Raw genomic sequence first — 18,710 nt, forward strand, 5'->3', positions numbered from 1 at the left:
GTGACGATGTGCTGTCACGCACCACATGTCACAGTTGTTGTCTCTCCTCTCTGTGCCTTCTCAGACTGTAAAAGCCGCCAGTTCTCCAGCAGTGCATCGACGTCCAAACCCAGCTCGTCCTCCTCTCTCAGCAGTAAAGAAAACGGAGGCACCAGTGGACACAGCTCGTCTCCCTTTTCCCTCTCAGGTGAGACTGCACACAGCACAGACGCATGTACTGCAAGATTTAGCGACCGACTTCAAGCTGACATGAATACTGAGTAATTTGCAACATGATTGCCCCAACAATTTAACAGTTCTTACTCTGAAAACTGAAAGTCCAAAGTTGCCTACGTATTGCCTACATTCTCACTAAAACAATCAAAAATATATATATTTCATCAAAAAGAGTCATTGCATCTGTTGGTTTATGCTGACAGATTTATGCTGTTGCCATAGAGACAGATGGCTGTGGCTAAACCCTGAAATTTATTAGGTGAACATAGTCTGACACTTGAACCTGCATTCAGCTTTTCTAAGTCAGTTCGTGACAAAGAGGAGGTTTTGTCGGTTGTGTTTCATCTCATTTTGCGGATGTGTATATTTAATCAATAGTATCACCATGTCTGTATATATGTTTTATTATTGTTAGTGTTTAAGCACTGATTGTTGCAGTATATGATCAATTACTGTAATATGTTTTGGCTCAAAGGGAAATCCTATACATTTGTGTAGTATTCTTCATTGCAGAACACAGGTCATTCATATATTAAAATGTAATAACAGTGTAATGTAATAAACAAGGCTTGAACAATTTCTTCATGTAAACTAAGTGTCATAAGATAAGATAAGCTGTGGCATAGGATGTTGTTCTTCTCTGACCTCTCACAACAGGAGCGCCTGTTCCCTCTGTGATTGAAAAAAAGCTCCTGGGCTTATGGTATTGATTTGTTCTGAACCTGGAAGCTGCCTGTCAGCAGAGATCTCACACATTAATGTGTTAGTCGAGCTGAGCTGTAGGGCTCCTTGTTGTCATAACTCCTGCTAAGATCTCCTGCGACCTTCTGCTGCTCCCAAAGAGGTCGCTGACACCCACTTAAAAAGCCAAGAGGTTATGTATTGTTACATGCACCTCTGCGCCTCTGCTCTTAATGACTGTTTCTTCTGAAATCATTCATGAAATGGAGAGTTATGGTTTGTTCGGATTGTGCAGTGGACATTGGATACAGGTACAGTATGCAGGCCAAGGGCAACTAAATGACCAATCAGCCTGACAAATAGTTGGTGAGTGTTATGCATAATTTGATGATTTGATTTTTATTATGTGCCTGTGTTGTTTTTACCTCCAGACTCTCCACCCACCAGAACGACACATGCGTCCTCTGTGTTTTTTGGGAGTCAGGACCTCGGCAGAGACTGCAGTTTCCTCAAACCGTTGGCATCCACACCTGGAAACAAGACCCTACCAATTGGTGAAGCCTGTTTTATCCGCTAATTGCCTCATCATTTTATTTCCCTCCTGCATCATGCTGCATCACGTTGGCAGTAGCATTAATCTTATATACAAGAAACACACACACAATAACATGCTTCACATTATGTTTTAGTCTCGCTCTCATATTTCTAGTTGCATCCAGGCTTTGACGCTGACAAAAAGGGTTGCTTGGCTACAGGTTTGTGTTTGTTTAGCGTGGCTCAGCATAATGGCTGACCGTGGAGCCAAGATTAACATCTGCTATGGCCTGCTTAGACACACACATGTAAACAAACACACACGTGTAACATTTACACACAAACACATGTGTGTGCACAAACTAATCAATACTGAAGGAAGGAATGCTGTAATGAGTTTTTAAGGCCTTGGCATCCATTAGCCCCCTTACAAATTTGTGATATTGACAGGCAAAGGCTACACATACCAATCAATGTTTTAGCGTGAATATGAGATTGGAAAATGTCCAATCCGGTCATTGGCAATAGATACTCATGTATAGGAAATCAATAAACCACTGTTAGTACTGACGTTTTTTTATGCATTACTCAGTCTCTGGAGATAGTTACTAAAAATATTTCTGTATTTACATTTTATTTATGCATTTATTAGCCTCTAATCTTTTTTTTAGCCAGGCTAGTGGCTTGGCTGTAGGAATGGCAATCATGATCAGTCCGCCCCTTTGGTCCAGATTGAAATATCCTAACGACTGGATGATTTACAATTAAATGTTTTAGAGACAAGCATGGTGCCCAGAGGATAAATCCTAAATATGCTGTTGTTCTAATGACTTGTGCTCTAGCACCATCATCAGGTCAAAATTTCAAATTATCCACGAAAAAAAACATGCTAATACTTTATGTTTTGTACTAATTAGCTTGTGCAGTGCACGTTAGAATTGTTAATATGAGCAAAATAGAAAGATTTAGCTATCTTTAGTGTTTTAATATGTGTATGTGTGTGTCTCCAGTACCCACAGCTCTGAGGGTGAACGGGCCGACTAATGGCCTGGGTGTTGATGGGCGTCCTCCCTTACTGAGTCCCTCCCAGGTCTCTTTAGGGCCTCAAGTTCAGGGGTATCGCACTCCCGACTTAGGAGACAGTCCTGGTAAGTTCCTCTCTCTGAAGAGCGAGTAAAGTCACGCATGTTTCCTGTACTGAAGTTCTCTGTGTCTCTTTTTGATGTTCAGTATCTTCTGCCATGAACTCGGGTCCTCCAAAGAAGCGCCACCGGAGCTGGCATCCCAGCACGTTGGTTCCCGTCCCACCGACGGCTGTCCCTGTACCAGCTATACGGCCGATTGTTTGTTCTCCAGGTCAGCCCCTGAACCCTATGGGGATGAGCTATAATTTATTCTGCGCGAGTCAGTGTGAGATGGGTTGTAAACTGACCCTCTTATGTCATGTGTTTTCTTTGGAGCCCATTTCACTGTGTACACTTACGCGTGTCAGCATGTGTGTGTGCACAATTGCATGTTTGCATGCTTAGGATCAGAGAAGCCCTCCCCTCCCCCTAACCTGCCCTCCTCCCCTCCCTCTGGTCTGGGGATGCGTATGCCCCATCACTGACGTTTTCTCGTTGTTAGGGATGATTCACCCAGCATCACCATGGCGATAGAGCTGGAGACTTTGTGGCAGACACGATTGCACGCTTAAGGAAAATTCTAGCCACATCATGTTAATGTTATTGTGGTTATATATACTATTATGATAGTCTGTCCTGGTATTCTTGCTTTCATTTAAAATTCATTGCTGTGATCACAGTACACCAGCCACAAATAGTGACTAATCCTAGTATTGTTGGATGGATTCCTCTCCAGGTCCTGTATTAGGACTATCCTCTCCTCAGCCACCAGTAGCAGGTGTCATTCAGCCCCAACCTGTCACCGCTGGAGAGACGGTCATCGTCCCCGACAACCTGCTTAACTCTTCAGGCGTTCGCCCCGTCATCCTCATCGGTACAAGCTGTTTCTTCTTAATACTGCAGATGAAGTATAATCCTGTAACAATGTTATGTCAGAAAACAGAATCAAAGCCTTTTAACAATTCTCTGTTCCTGGTGTAAATAGATATCCAGTTATCCATGAGTTTCTTTACAAAACACATTTTAACCAAATTGGGATTCATCTTTTATTTTGGTCCTCAGTATTGAAATTTCACTATTCAGCAGAACAAATATTAAGTTTTTGTTTCCAGCTACTGTATGTTTCAGTTGTGTCTAATGATAACTTCTCTTTTCAGGGCATGGCACTTTACCTTATTTCTATGGGAATGTTGGGGATATAGTGGTGAGCCCCCTCCTGGTCAGCTGCTATAAGAGCAGCCAGCTGACAGAGAAAACCCTGGAGACGTTGGGCCTCAACAGCAGCCAGCTTCTCTGTGTGGAGACAATGATTCTGCTCACTTTACAGTACCTTGCACGTTTAGGTAAGCAGCAAACACAAACTCACTGCAAAAACAGCTTCACTGTAACTAGTGCTTTTGCTGACATGTCGCATGTTTTCTGTTATCTAACCCATGGGGTAGTGGGGTGGATGACCAGGAGGTGCTGGTGTCTTATTCAAACAAAACCTTTTTATCAAAACAAATATCTAACTTTGTTGTATATATGTTGTATCAATTCTGCAAAACTAAAGTGCACCGTTCTGGGACATGATTTGGCTTTAGGTTTTCATATTTTTTCTATTTTTCTTGCAGGCCCAGAGCAGATTCCTCTGCGTGAGGAGCTGGAGCAGATTGTTTTGAAGGCCATGCTGTGCTGTCCTGGGGGTCCTGCCATCTCCCCGTCCCAGCTGCCTTGGTTGGCTCGGCTGGAAGCCAGCGTCTCCGGGGGCAGCGTCCAAGTTGTGGTTACCAATAACTCTTTGGGTGAAGGCATCTCTGAGTCACTTCGTTCTCTCAGCGAGGGTCCTAACCAGCAGCAGTGCCTGCCCACCTATGTAGTCATCATATGTGCCTCGAAAATGAACGGCAACGAGTTCTGTGTGCTTGTTTTGGGTGAGTGTTGCCTGGTCGGGTACACAATAGTGCACAATATGTACGTTAAAGTTGTAATAATCTTATCTTACACATGTGTTGGAAACAGGAAAGTACCAAGCTCGGGCCTTAGCTGAGGGCATGCTGACAACCAATGAGTTTCTGAAGGAAATTAGCTACGAACTCATTACGGGGAAAGTCAGCATCTTGGCATCTCACTTCAAAACCACATCATTAGGTGAGTGCTGCATCCATACATGTGCTTGTTGTGAGGCGCTCCAAGAGGTTTTAAAAATACTGTTGCCACGGCATTTCATGATGGAGGTCGGCTACCTCTTTTACATTTACACGAAATAAAACATTACACTTAAAGGAAGCTGAGGCTTTATTTCTGTATTAAATGATTGTGTCAGATCAATGATTATTTAGGGTATTGTCGACTAATTAAACTGAGCACTAGATAAGAGTGTATTTAGTATGTTCTATGCTTGCAAAACAGCAATAATGATGCCATATCAGAGTAAAATTTGTGAACCATGATGCTGCTGGGTTGTCCACATATTTTGTTAAATAATAGAGGGTCACACATCAGTTTAAGATGATTTGATGAACTGCACTTTTGTGTCTATGTTTCACAGTGAATGTATTGTATATTAAAAAAGAATATTTATGCATGCATGCCACATGTTGTAGCAGCTTTGTTGTCTTTGTCTGAAGTTTGTGACTGGTTGTTTTCAGGGGACAACCTGGACAAGCAGCTGGTGCGATATCAGCGCAGACGGAAGGGACAGGTCTTCCAGCCCTTTCAGGGCGATGGCACTGACAACATCCACTCCCAGGAAGCTGCCAGCATGTCACCACCCTCAGGCAGAGGTTAGACTGCTCTCCAGTGTACTCACTGTCCAAACAGAACTGCTTGGCACACCTGCCAGGGGCAGCCAAAACACTCACCATGCACTGTAAATCAGCATGTTCCTGAGTCCTGTGGGGATTTTATCTGTACTCCAGATTTGACTGATTTCACACACTAGACAGTGATGTTTAGCTCAGAATTATCTCTGTCTCCTATTAGTAAAAAGCTGTAGGTTTAACTGTATTGTAAGCAGCATGAATAAATTCCAATAAATTCATTGCAATGTTTGTCATTGGTAGCAATAAACTGTATTACTTGAGGTAATTCTCATATTATTGCACTTTAAGTTGACAATCATACTGATGCTTGCACGTGTCTCTTTATTTCCTGCAGCTGAGCTGTTAACTAAGGTCTTTCAGATCTATCCGACTCAGCTGGCCGTGGCTCGGAGCCTCCTCTCTCAAGTCTGCTCCATCGCAGACTCAGGAACCCAGAACCTCGACTTGGGACGCTTTTGTAAAGTGGACTTCCTTGTTCTGGTCCCTCCATCTCACATTCTGGTACACCAGACAGCGCAGCGCATCCGACAATCAGGTTTGTGTCCAACAACAACATCATTAATAAAGACTGAGGGACGACTTTTCCACCTGCTTGGATCTTAAACTTCCAAACTTTTACAAGATTATATTAAACATTAATTCGTATTTTTTTTTTTTGCTCAGGAGTGCTTGTGGACCTGGGAATCGAAGACGCCTCCTTGGCCCACCAGAAATCAGACAAGTACGTGGTGCGTCTGGACGCTGATGTTCACACCAAGATGGAAGCTTTCATGAGGAAAGTCAAACAGAACCCCTACACCCTGTTTGTCCTCATTCACGACAACTCACACGTCGACCTCACGAGGTAAGACGACCCCAGAAACACAGGAATATATTATAGTCAAATGTTATGAGAGCTGCCATTATTTTGCTCTGTTGATATTCGAAAGCTGTGTGGAAAAGATAAGTTGTTATGGCTGCAAATCTAACCTTGTTGTTTTACACACTGATTAAAGTGAAGTAAAGAGAGCAGAACAGCTGCAAGCAAGTGAAAACAAATACGCCCTGATATATATTACCTTGAATTTCAGTAAAAATGTAATTCAGATAATTTGATAATCTGTTTTGTCTGTATTATTTTTAGACATATTTGTGTGATATTTGACATGCATTTGTTGCTGCATTTTGTGTTGTTGCAGTTATCGACATTTTAGGGTCCTGTTCAGATGTTTCCTAGTGTTGCCAGCTGCCAAGATCCTCTGCCTATTCCAAGCAAACTGCCATTGTCTTTGCCAGAAAATTTAAATAGATCACTTCCTGTTTTCCAGAGGATTTTTTCATTTGAATAAACTACAGCACTGTCACCACAGCAAATGTAAAAGCCCTCATGAGACATGCCCCTTATCGAGCTGTTATTTGCATTCATGTTAAATGTTACCAACAGCTGTGGTGTGATTTGTGTAGGAATCTAAAATATACATCACAGCTTTCAAATACTTGGCCCTGCTCCCTCTCCAGCGCTCTGTCGGGCTCTGTGTGCCACGGGGAGCTGCAGGGTTTGGCTGACCGGGTCGTGAACTGCCAGGAAGTCCTGGATGCCATGAACCTCCTGGTCCTGCAGGTCAGCTGCTTCCCATACACACTGCAGACCCGCCAGTCTCGCATCAGCATCCACAACGAAGTTCACTGGCCCTCCAACGAAAGTCTGGTGAGTATTATTTCAACACCAAAAGAACCTTTAATATCCTCAAGGTATAAGAAAAGGCCTGTGTGCCATATTAAAGGGCGTCTAATACATTCTTGTCTGATTTTGAAAATCAAACACACCACTGTTAACAGTCATAGTTAAGTGAAAGTCATATGGGGATATTTTCACATCTGTGCTGATTCATTTTTAGATTTTGGTAAATTTCACCTTTGTGACAGCTCACAGTGGACAGTTTGTAACAGCTGTGGTTTAGCTACTCCCCCTGGTGGACCTGAAGTACACTTAGACTAACAGGAACTGGAACTCCAATATACTTTTGAGATATTAGTTGAGATATTATTTATTTTTGGCATTTTGACGTAGACAGCAAACACGAGGAAAGAAAAGGGTACAACATGTAACAAAAGGCCCCAGTTGGAATTGTCTTAACCATCGGGCTACTGGGGCTACCTGAATTATAACTTTATTAAGCATATTTTTGTTTTTGATGCATCTGCCACACTATTACTGTATGATGCTACTGAGCCCTTGAAGACATGTATGATCTGATCTCAGGTCATTGTGTGTTACATTGTAGTTCTGTTCACACGTATTCCATAAAAGGTTAGTTTAGGTTAGTCCTAATGATATTTAAGCTTGTACTGCTCACTATTTAAATGCTTAAAGAAAATTGGTACTTCACAATATATTTATTGTTTGTTTCCAGGTCATGCTGTACTAGTTATTGTCATCATTATATTGAGCTGAATGTACAGGACACAATATACTACTTAATATACAAGTATTGTATCCTATATGATATTTACAGCAGTGGTTCCCAAACCGAGACAGTTCACAGGACAGCAAAGCAGATTTAAAAAAATGCTCCACAAATTAGATTCATTTTTCAAACATTCCTCTAATGTTTGTTTTCTTCTTGTGAATTACTGCAGAATATTCAGGCCTATAAAAGATTGCTGGAATAATTACTTTCACTTTTTACTCACCTATAACCAGCAGACATAGGTAGAAATAGTAATGATGTGTAAGCATTCACTCAGCTTTCTAGATTAATTATCATACAAATATGTTACATGATTAATGTAATGATGAGATTAGATCTGCTTTTTAACAAACTAAATTTAAGGCACTATAGCTATTGTCCAAATGGAGAAAAATCTACTCATATTTAAGGGTGTGTGCCATGTTTTTTCTAAGTGCACGAGTTTCCAGCCAAAGTTCAGTCAAGTATAATTTGTTCCAGCAGGGGGAGCAGTCTCCTAATGAGTTGGTCTACTTTGGCCTGAGGGACTACAGCAGCTCCCTGCAGTGGGGCGTGGCCAGTCCCATTCTGCACTGTGACGATGCCTTTGAGAAGATGGTCCACACTCTGCTGGAAAGGTCAGTGCGGTGTCATCACTGTAAATCATCAACACGCAGGGCTGTTCACATCCAATGTCAGATCTTAATAAGAGACATCATAACCAGTTATATCTTCTATCTATGTGTGTCCCAGACATCCACATCTACACAGCATGGTGATCCGCAGCTACCTGCTGATTCAGCAGTACACTGAGGCCATGATGGCCCTGACCTCTTCCCCGTCCCTGAGAGACCACATAACCCCAGAGACCCTCGCCATGGTGGAGGACCTGATCAACGCCCCAAGCAGAGAGGGCTCCCGGGGACGGGGCCACATGCTGCTGGTTAGAGTCCCCTCACTACAGCTGGCGATGCTGGCCCGGGAGCGACTAGAGGACGTCAGGGACAAACTGGGGCTGCAGTTGTGCTTCGCCGTGCTGCTGGGAAGCCCTGCTACTGAACTCAACCTGCACAGGAACTTCACCAACCGCCTCAGGGTGAGAATGACATGACACCAGAGTCGTATGAGCCATTTCTTTTTATTGTGTCTTCTACAAAGTACAGCAGTGTTGGAATTGACATCGGGATTTGAATGAAGCAGGGTTTCACCAAGAAGTCTGAGATAATTATCAGGGAAATGACTTTATTCTCAGAATTTCCTTATTTCTTCTTATCATCTTTTTTTTAAATGTAGAAATTTATCTCAGACTTCATCAAACCACAGTGAGACACCTAATATCTCTGCCAGTGAATGTTTTTAGGCTTTATCCTTAGCTCTTCAGTGTGACCCATTCACCCATTAGATTATATATATTCTCTGATCTAGACCACTAGCTTGAAATGAGGAATTTAGAAAAGCTATTTCATTTAATTGAACTTGTATATAATATCTATAATAAAGAAAAAGAAATAATCTTCCTTAGATATTCTATTGGATATCTATCAGACCAACATGCAATATTGGCCTTGTTCTAAATAACACACACTTAACTAAACAGTAAACATTATGTAATATTGTGTTTTTATGTTTTGCTGTAGGTGTGGAGAGGCTGTGAGAATGAGGACTGGGTACCGCACACTTATGAAGATCTGGAAGGACTTCCTTGTATTGTCATCCTCACAGGGAAGGACCCACTTGGAGAAACTTTCCCCAGGTAAACCTATATGTCACAGTGCCCCATCACTCGTCAGGTTCTCCATCATGCTCAGTACGGCACGTTTCCTTTAAGCTCACCTATTATTCTTCTTGGTGTGCCGTTACATTCCCAGCGTGTGTTGTCCTCTTTACCAGAGGGGTCCTGTTACGTTTCTGTCCTGCATCCAGTGTACTAGTTTTGCATATGTGTTTTGTCAACCATGTTAGGTTTATAACACTTGCATTAATCTTTAAACTTTAACCCCACTTCTGCTCAATCAGATTGTGTAGAATTTACAAACTAATAGATACATTTTGGCTTCAAATGCATTTTTAAAATTAAAGATCTTCTTCACACTTTTACACTTCTAGGTCTCTGAAATACAGCGACCTGCGTCTGATAGACTCCAGCTACCTGACTCGTACAGCCCTGGAGCAGGAGGTGGGACTGGCCTGCACCTATGTGTCCATGGGCGTGGTACAGGATCCCAAGAAGGCCACAGCCCCTCGGGAATCAGACGGAGAAAGGGCCACCATCAGCTTGAATGATGGAGATGAGCTGGAGAGACCTCAGAGCAACGGCAGTGCTGCAACCAGAACCTCTGGTGAGTCCCTGAAATGCTGAATCTCAAAAGTCCAAACACCAAAACTGGCAAGAAGTTAACATCTCACATTATTTACAACTAGGAGATACTACACACTGTAGGGTTTTACAGACAGCATGAAAATTGGGAGAGAGCCATTTTTGATCTGTTGAAAGGACACAACTTCAATTCTAATTGGTACAACTGTTCATATTAGCTCGCTATATCAGAAAGCAAATTGACCTGAATGCAAAGATGTTATAAATGAAAGTGAGTGTGTACGAGTTGATCTCGATTTGGAGGAAAAAAAGTCATCTTAACTGTGGCCTCAGTTGTTTCAAGTAATTATACCAAGTTGTCACACTTTGTTTATGTGCAAATTAAAGGTTTTGTAGCTTTAGGTAATATCTGAACGTTATCTTTATTTGTATTTATTTCTCTTCATGTCTCCACTCCAGGCTCTTTAGCAGAGAACGGTGTCAGTTCATCTGACGTCGCTGACTCTTTCCAGAAGCCCTCAACCTCAACCTGCCCGCCTGAAGGTGCCATCACCTTGGACATAGGCACAGTGACGCAAGTGTTTAAGCAGGAGTGCGATTCCCTGGGAAGCCAAATCTCCTCCAACCCAACCAAAACCTCCAAGGCCCCTCCCTCTCTTTACTCCAGTTCCTCCTCTTCCTCCCCCTCCCCATCCTCTTCCTCCAACCAGAGGCCCAGCCAGTCCACGCAGTGCGGCCGAGACCCTAAGCCCGCTCGGGTGTCACCGCGGACAGTCATCATGTCACGGGCAGCGTACAACCTGCTGTCTGGGGAGTCTGGGAGTCAGCTTAGCTCCTTCTCCCTGCTGCCTCATGCAGATGTGGCCTGGAGCAGCCCGCTGAGGCCCCTTATCACTCACAACCTGCAGGGAGCAGAGCAGAGCATGTACTACCGCCAGTGGACCACCACCAGGCAGCATCACGCTGATCACGAAGCTCCACCTGTGCCACATCCGCGCCGCCTGCTACTCAGTGGACCCCCACAGGTATCAAAACACAAGTGCTGCTTCCCTTATAAGTGCACCATCAACTGTATTTCCTTGTATGTGAATTTAAGCGTGCATAACAAATATACAGTTAATAATACATGTGAATTTAAGTGTCATTGTAACATTACAGGGATGATGTTTTCTGTCCTTTCCTAGGTGGGAAAAACGGGTGCCTATCTGCAGTTTCTTCGTATCCTGTTTCGAATGCTTATCAGACTGTTGGAGGTAGATGTGTATGATGAGGAAGAGGAGGAGGAAGAAGGTGAGGATCATTGGGACTCATTAATTCTGACCACATGTTTTTAAACACAGTGTAGGTTTAATGAGGAGCTCCATGTCTGGTTATATTTTGTGTAGTGGTGATTTAGTTTCTGGTCTTCATCTTGTTCTTTTCCTCTGCAGAAACATCAGAGGTTACAACTCCAGTAAATACCCAGTGGCCTGACATCGAGGAAGTCCGAAAGCTGCCCTTTGACCCTTACCCCAGGGACCCTAAGTTCAGGAGGGCCAGCCCTGTTTACACTGACAAGATGCCAAAGTGCTTTAAAGGTCAGGAGAAATATGCAACCTTCCACCAGAGGCAGTCTCTGAGTTAAACATTTTAATCTGACAGTGTAAATACAACGCGGATGTTAATTTAGTAGTAAATCAAACAAGATTATGTGAAACACGGAGTGTGAAGGTGTTTGATTTTTGCTATCAGTAGAATTCAAGGAGGAAGGAGAGAGCCAAACGCCAGCCAAACGAGAGACCAAGTCCATACGCCTGAGCCGGTTTGCTGCCCACAATGCTTTTCATCACTGTGAACAGTGCCACCACTACTGTGATGCAGGCCCTGCCACACAGGTGAGTGCAGTATGCAGGCTCACATCAAACATTTAAGACGCACGTGCTGCCTGAGTAACTTAAAACATAGCTGACTTATAAATGCACATACATACATCCCAACCTGTCAAAATACTTTGGCACAGTGTAGCCATGCTTGATGGTGATCTCTCTTTGTTAATAATGCATGTGCATGCGTGTGTGCATGTGTTGCAGCTGTCGGAGTGCACCTTCCATGCTTTCACCTTCTGCTCGTCCATGCTTGGGGAGGAGGTTCAGCTCCAGTTTGTCATTCCCAAAGCCAAGGAGCAGTACTTCGTCTTCAGTCAGCAGGGCAGCCACTTGGAGAGCATGCGCCTGCCTCTAGTCTCCACCAAGGTTAGTTAACTGTACACATGTGAGAGTATTTGTGTATGTATATGTCTGGAGAGGGCGGGTTTGCTCATCTCTTTCTGCTAGAGTTCAAAATTGAGGCATTAGAAATTAACATGTCAAATTGTTTTTCGTCACAACTTTCCTCTTTTGTATTTACTCAACATTCTTCTCTCTGTGTGTGTCTGTCTGTCCGTCTGACTGTAGGATCCTGATCTGTTAAAGAGTCCAGTCTTCACCCCGACTACAGGACGCCAAGAGCACGGCCTGCTCAACATTTTCCATGCTATGGAGGGCGCCGCTCATCTGCACATTCTGGTGGTCAAGCAATTTGAGATGCACCACTACAGGAAGTACTGGCCCAACCACATTCTGCTCGTCCTGCCAGCTATGTTCAACAACGCAGGAGTTGGTGAGCAGTTTATTGGCTTAATTCACCTGAGATTAATTAACTGTGTGTAAAAGATTGAATTCTCCCTCTATGGATGCAGCAATTTTCCTGGGGATTGTCTCATTTTACTACAAACAGCAAACGAGGCTATAATCAAATAGAAATCCACATATGGGCTTTAATTTAAATACGATTTTGTAATTTTCTAAACGTAACCAAATTTGTAATGCATACACACACTATGAAAAATGTAACCTTCAGCTTTTACACTGAATTCACACAGCTTATTACATCCCGCAGCACTGTCTCTCGGTTGAAGGGCAGTGGAGACATCACAGAGTACAAATGAAAAATTTACACATGTCTTGTCTGTTCAAGGCGCTGCCCGCTTCATGATCAAAGAGCTGTCATACCACAACCTGGAGCTGGAGAGAAACCGACTGGAAGAGCAAGGTGTTAAGAGACAAGACGTATGGCCTTTTATTGTCATGATGGACGACTCTTGTGTGCTGTGGAACATCCACCAGTCAGCAGACAGCAGGTGGGAATTGTTTCTGATTTGTAGAATCAGGGAGGGAGGCTTAATGAGTTTTGTCTTCAGTTATCCTTATTAAGGTTGAAATATGTGTATATTATAATATTTAGACATGCCTGTTAAAGAAAATTTACAGAAAAGATTTGTTTGGATTTCTTCATTTTAAGCTTGTTTTAAACTGTTTAACCCTTAAAAAACATCGTGATGTTTTATGCAACCTGTCCGTCTTTTTCTCAATCTCTCAGTGAAGCATCAGATGGAGGCTCAACCTTCACCAACGTGTCTCTGAAGACGGTGCTGCAGCATATGGAAACCACGCCGAAGATCTCCCTGTATGCAATGTGTGGTACGCGAAAGTGGAGCAGCAGCCTGGCTCGCAAGTCTCCTAGCAACGGCTTCAGTCGGTGTCACCTCCATGACTTTGTCATGCTTAACGTGGACCTGACGCAGAATGTTCAATATGACCTTAACCGGTATGTCAGCAGAAGATTGTGCCAGGCGGTCACGTGTGTGGTGATTTGTGCAGTGTCTTAATGTTCTGCCACTGCTGTTTTGTTTCCATGTGCAGGTATAGCTGTGAGGAGGTGGACTTTAATCTGAGGGTGAATAGCAGTGGGCTGCTGATTTGTCGCTTCAACTGCTTCAGCCTCATGAAGAAGCACATTCCAGTTGGGGGAAACAAAGACTCCCTGGTCAAACCTAAACTCATGGTGGGTGTCATGGTGAAAGTGGATTTCTAGTGAATTTCTTTTTGCCTTCTTTCATCATGAAACACAATCTAACACTAAACTGCTTTCTTTTATCCTTCTCCAGGAAATAGAAAACCCTGCCTCAATCAGCCCATCGCAGTATGTTTGCGCCCCAGACAGTGAGCAGACCCTCCTGGATGCCCCGGCCCAGTTCCTGCTTGAAAAGTTCCTGCAAAGCTGTAGCCACAGACTGTTTCCAAAGGCTGTTCAGAACAGAAGCAACCCAGTTCTGTCCATCGACAGCTACCTCAATATCGGCCCAGAGGTAAGAGCTCCCAGGAGGTTGCAGTTGAAAGCAGGAGAAGAGACTATTAGCATCATCCTTTCAGCTTAAACCAACAGGAAGACTTAATGGCCAGACTACTGTGAAAACCTCTTTTGGGATAGAGGTCAAGTGCTGTTGTGCTGTACTGCTGCTTCAGCGGAATCTCTTAAGAGTTAACTATTACAAAAAAAAAAAACAGTTTCAAATGTTAGTATAAGCCTGAAGTTTGTTGAATTTCCCACAGAGGAACATGTTGCATGATTTCACCATCTGTTTTGCTGAGAACATCCTGACCTGCATCCGCGCACATGTGCAAACAGTGAATGCCAGCAGTGCATATTTGTACTGTACAATTGTGCAGATGACGTGATAACAGTGTATTCACTGTGCACATCCTTATTACTTGCATACCTAGGCACATTTCTTGTGTTTGTGTTTTCAGCTGCAATAGACATAAATCATGATGCACACTTGCGCACAATGCAACCTAGTAGCTCCACACAGGGATTATTAAGGTCCCATTATAATAACATCATTAATTCTAACTTAAAAGATATGTACTTTATGTTTCCTTCAGTTTGCCTCAGTGGGATTAATGAAGTGTATCTTGTGATATGTGTTGTCACAGATTTCTGTGTGCTACATCAACTCTCGTCCACACTCCACCAACCTGAACCATCAGGGCCTGCTGTTCAGTGGTCTGCTGCTTTACCTCTGTGACTCCTTCGTCGTCTCTGGACTCCTCAAGAAGTTCCGCTTCCTCAAAGGTGACTCATCAGTGCAGTCGTGGTTATTGCTACCGTTTCTGTTTCTGTCAACTTATGTGTTATGTTCAAATCATAGCGGGCTTTTAAAGTAGTAGTGTGATTCTGACTTTTTTTTACCCCGGTGGTGTCCACAGGAGCCACTCTGTGTGTCATCAGCCAGGATCGAAGTTCCCTGCGTCAGACCATCGTCCGACTGGAGCTGGAGGACGAGTGGCAATTCCGCCTGCGAGACGAGTTTCAGACAGCCAACTGCAGCGAGGACCGGCCCCTCTATTTTCTGACTGGCCGCCATGTTTGAATCTGAAACTCCCAGGGTCCAGTGTTGCAGAAACACAATCAGAAACAAGGATAGATTTGATTCCAAACCAGCCAGCAATCACAATACTCACCATTCCAATGGAGGGTTAGAGGAGATATGCTGGAGCACAAGATCCAAAGTGCCCGACAAGTGAACACGTGGCCACCTAATATGGCTTTCCTTACAGCTGCTCTGACACAGTGCGGAACGCCTGGCCCTGAAGAGGGTCGGCACATGCTTTATCTCTTGCTTTTAGCTGGGTTTGTCTCCACTTGAGCTTGTGTTCTACTGAAAAGACTTTGCTGTGGGGAAAAAAGAACAGATGAAACGGAACTTTATTTGTTTTGTTGTAGTGTTTCGCAAAAATGGACGCTGTCCGATCAATGATGTGAATGTTTGAAGATTGTATGTGTACATGGACTTTGACGACCATATGTCCCATTCCGGACGTATGTGTTTATCTCAGGGTTTTAAAGAGAGATCCGAATGAGGTCGCTTAAAGAGGTGAACCTTTCCTCCAAGTTCACCTTGTATTTTTGGCACATGTTGGCACCAAAGACATCCTCAGCTGCCCCTTACCTTTCCCCTTCGCTTCTCCTCCTCACCTGCTCTGCCCTCTCAAGCTCCATGACGCTCAGTGACAATAAAACCATAGAGGGTGGCCTGTATTAGATTTCTGTCATCAAGAGTATCAGATTTGCTGCATCCTCATTGGGATTCACACAATAAGCAACCAATTGTGTTAGCACGTTAAAACTTCAAATGGAGACTCATTTTCTCGTTTGCCAGCATAGATACTGTCATAAGGCCTCGGGCCGTCACACTCTAAACATATTTAAGTGGCATCGATAATCCCTCTAACGCAGAGCAGTGTGAGTGTGGATTTAGATTCCAAATGACTTACACACAAATCTATCCAAAGAAAGTTTTGTCTTTTCAAGAATGTAGTATGTTAATGCTCTATTGTGGCTTGAATGTAATGTAATGAAGCTATGAGGCAGGCCTGTTGTCCAAAGCAGATTTATCTGACTTGTTTTACGTTTACAACTCATCTGTTATGTATAACACCAATCGGACGGAGCAACATGGAAGTAGGATTAGTTTACTGTTATGCTCTAAATTACATATTTTTGGTATTTAGGCATTTACTGACTTAAATACTAGGTATTTTGAGCTTAATCACGTTACGTCAGTAGATGCTATATAATGATTACTGCCAAATAATCCTGCCACTGACTGTGACTGGGATTTCACCTCCTGTTGCAGTGTTCCGAGGCTGAGCGTACATCGATGGTCTCTGCTAGTGTCCACGCATTAAACTCCTAATCTGCCATCTTCTGCCGCCAAAACAAAGGGTAATCAAAGAAAAGGGTTACACACTGCCAAAAGCAGCTGACCAGATCATTTCATATACTCGAAAGTAGAATGTTTTTATATGTTTCTGCACAGGGTTGTCCAAAGAATATGCCTTAAGTGACGTTTCATACAGTCACTGCCCAAGTCACTAATGATTATGACCAATGAGAATGAAGAAACGAGTTAACTGTGAGGCAAAGGTTGTTTGTCTGAGGAAAGCAAAAAGAAATAATTGGATTTCGGACTACTGTACTGTTTAAAGCTTTGTTTACATTATTAATATATTATATCACCCCCTTAACCACTGAGGGTTACTGATGTTTATCTTTTTCCAGTATATTTTGGTCATAATGTCATTTTATGTTATGTTGCAAAGGCAAGAAGAATCTACCTAGATGTGTCCTTACCAATATGTCTGTATCCCTTCCTGTTCTTGTGTTGGATTTTTATTGAAAATGAAAATCAGGTCCATGAGGGATTCTTATTTATTTGACAAACATTTTGGACTGATAATCATATTGAAGTGTAATATTTGATTGCATGCTAAGCTCGCTTAAACCAAGGGAGTAGGTCCTCTTCAAAACCATCCATGGATGCTTTGCACAAGACCCAAACGAATGATTCTTAGATCTACTGAATGTCATTGGGGTAGGAAATGTGAACTTGCACTATACAAGTTGCCAGCAGAAAAGAATATTTCCCACTACTAAATGAATCCAAGAATTATTCCAAATTTAAGACTAGTGATCAAAACTTTAACTTAAACTCCAGTGGTCCATAGAATGTGTCTTTCTTTTTAATAATTTAACACTTAATATGCAACTTGCTCTCACAATCTTCACTGAAATGTGTTTGATAACCATGTGCAGCCCAGTGGTAGCCTTGGTGTCTGGGTGATCTACCTCATGTTTACCATTGTGGTTGCAGGCTGTGAACATGTGACATTAAAGCCATGCTATTGTTGTTGAAAATGTATGAATGTATTAAAATGACTTCTAAAATCATTTGCATGTTTTATATGGTTAAATGGTTTCATTGAGAAAAACAAAGGGTGACAGTGGCACAAACGTTCATGCACGGTAACATATGTGGCAAATAGTTACCATACAAATATTCAGATTCACAAATATTCTATACTTAATCCCAAATTAAAACAAATTCAAGTTATGCAGCCGAAGATTATTCAAGCTCTCTACTCTCTCTACTTGTGACCTCCAATATTAACTACAGATTAATTTATTTTTATGTTTAGCTATTTTGACAAACCTGAGGCTTGGCAAAAGGAGATTTAATGGACCTATGCTGATCAGACTGCAGTCTTTTCCAAGGGGTGACTCCCTCTCCATTCTAGTTGCACTATACAAAATACATGCGCACAATTGACACATTTTGTTGTTATATATATATATAGAAATTTGTTGCTACATCTTGCTGGAAGCATTTTGCCAGTTATCGTCTCTTTCTCCTACACCCTCCTAAATGTTTCAGCTCAGTGGCACCTTAATGCCTTTAATGTCCCTCTTTAACAAAGTCCCAGAATGGCTTTAGTTGAGTGCAACCCCAGCAAACAAGAGTATTGCAGTATCGCCCTAGGTCGCCCCAGAGCCTGTAACATGGTTGTGGAGTAGTTAATGGGGTACTCCAGTGATTCACTATAGACAGACTGAAAAACAAATGGTCAATATCGAAAGCAGCAGGCTCCAGGATGTTTTGACTTTTGGTCTTAGTGTAACTCAAGCTTCAAAGCTGCATGATCCTACCTTTCTTGTAATGCAAACATCTGTCAAACTCCTCACCTCCACTCTGTAAAACAGGCCAATTGTTTAAAATGCTCAAATCAATCAAAACCTTTTTTCTTTACCATACTTTGGAAAGCTCTCTCCAGAACCACAGCAGCCGTGATACGACAGTTTTCACAGGCTGAGTAGTGCTTATTGCGATTAGTAACCTGAACCTCATGTGTACAATAGGTGGAGTTTTCCCCTGAAGCGCCGATTTCAATTTGCTTTGATAATTTTA

At 42.7% G+C, this 18,710-nt stretch overlaps 1 protein-coding gene across 1 annotated transcript in view; it reads left to right on the top strand.

Annotated features, from left to right (window-relative positions):
• greb1l (GREB1 like retinoic acid receptor coactivator) overlaps positions 1–15,335 on the top strand; it is a 38,751-nt gene extending 23,416 nt beyond the window's left edge. Inside the window, exons 7-34 of the mRNA XM_070845129.1 lie at positions 65–187; positions 1,329–1,451; positions 2,442–2,579; positions 2,662–2,787; positions 3,292–3,429; positions 3,713–3,898; positions 4,169–4,468; positions 4,557–4,685; positions 5,186–5,320; positions 5,694–5,894; positions 6,023–6,203; positions 6,857–7,046; positions 8,290–8,426; positions 8,542–8,884; positions 9,426–9,541; positions 9,895–10,127; positions 10,565–11,130; positions 11,290–11,395; positions 11,536–11,696; positions 11,848–11,979; positions 12,175–12,336; positions 12,538–12,742; positions 13,100–13,247; positions 13,502–13,729; positions 13,825–13,966; positions 14,070–14,270; positions 14,899–15,037; positions 15,172–15,335. Of these exons, the coding sequence (XP_070701230.1) occupies positions 65–187; positions 1,329–1,451; positions 2,442–2,579; positions 2,662–2,787; positions 3,292–3,429; positions 3,713–3,898; positions 4,169–4,468; positions 4,557–4,685; positions 5,186–5,320; positions 5,694–5,894; positions 6,023–6,203; positions 6,857–7,046; positions 8,290–8,426; positions 8,542–8,884; positions 9,426–9,541; positions 9,895–10,127; positions 10,565–11,130; positions 11,290–11,395; positions 11,536–11,696; positions 11,848–11,979; positions 12,175–12,336; positions 12,538–12,742; positions 13,100–13,247; positions 13,502–13,729; positions 13,825–13,966; positions 14,070–14,270; positions 14,899–15,037; positions 15,172–15,335 (5,153 nt within the window). The remainder of the gene's footprint in view (positions 1–64; positions 188–1,328; positions 1,452–2,441; positions 2,580–2,661; positions 2,788–3,291; positions 3,430–3,712; positions 3,899–4,168; positions 4,469–4,556; positions 4,686–5,185; positions 5,321–5,693; positions 5,895–6,022; positions 6,204–6,856; positions 7,047–8,289; positions 8,427–8,541; positions 8,885–9,425; positions 9,542–9,894; positions 10,128–10,564; positions 11,131–11,289; positions 11,396–11,535; positions 11,697–11,847; positions 11,980–12,174; positions 12,337–12,537; positions 12,743–13,099; positions 13,248–13,501; positions 13,730–13,824; positions 13,967–14,069; positions 14,271–14,898; positions 15,038–15,171) is intronic.
• Positions 15,336–18,710: the final 3,375 nt, after the last annotated feature.

The sequence above is a fragment of the Pempheris klunzingeri genome, chromosome 15 (genome assembly GCF_042242105.1).
Source record: "Pempheris klunzingeri isolate RE-2024b chromosome 15, fPemKlu1.hap1, whole genome shotgun sequence".
NCBI lineage: Eukaryota > Metazoa > Chordata > Actinopteri > Acropomatiformes > Pempheridae > Pempheris > Pempheris klunzingeri.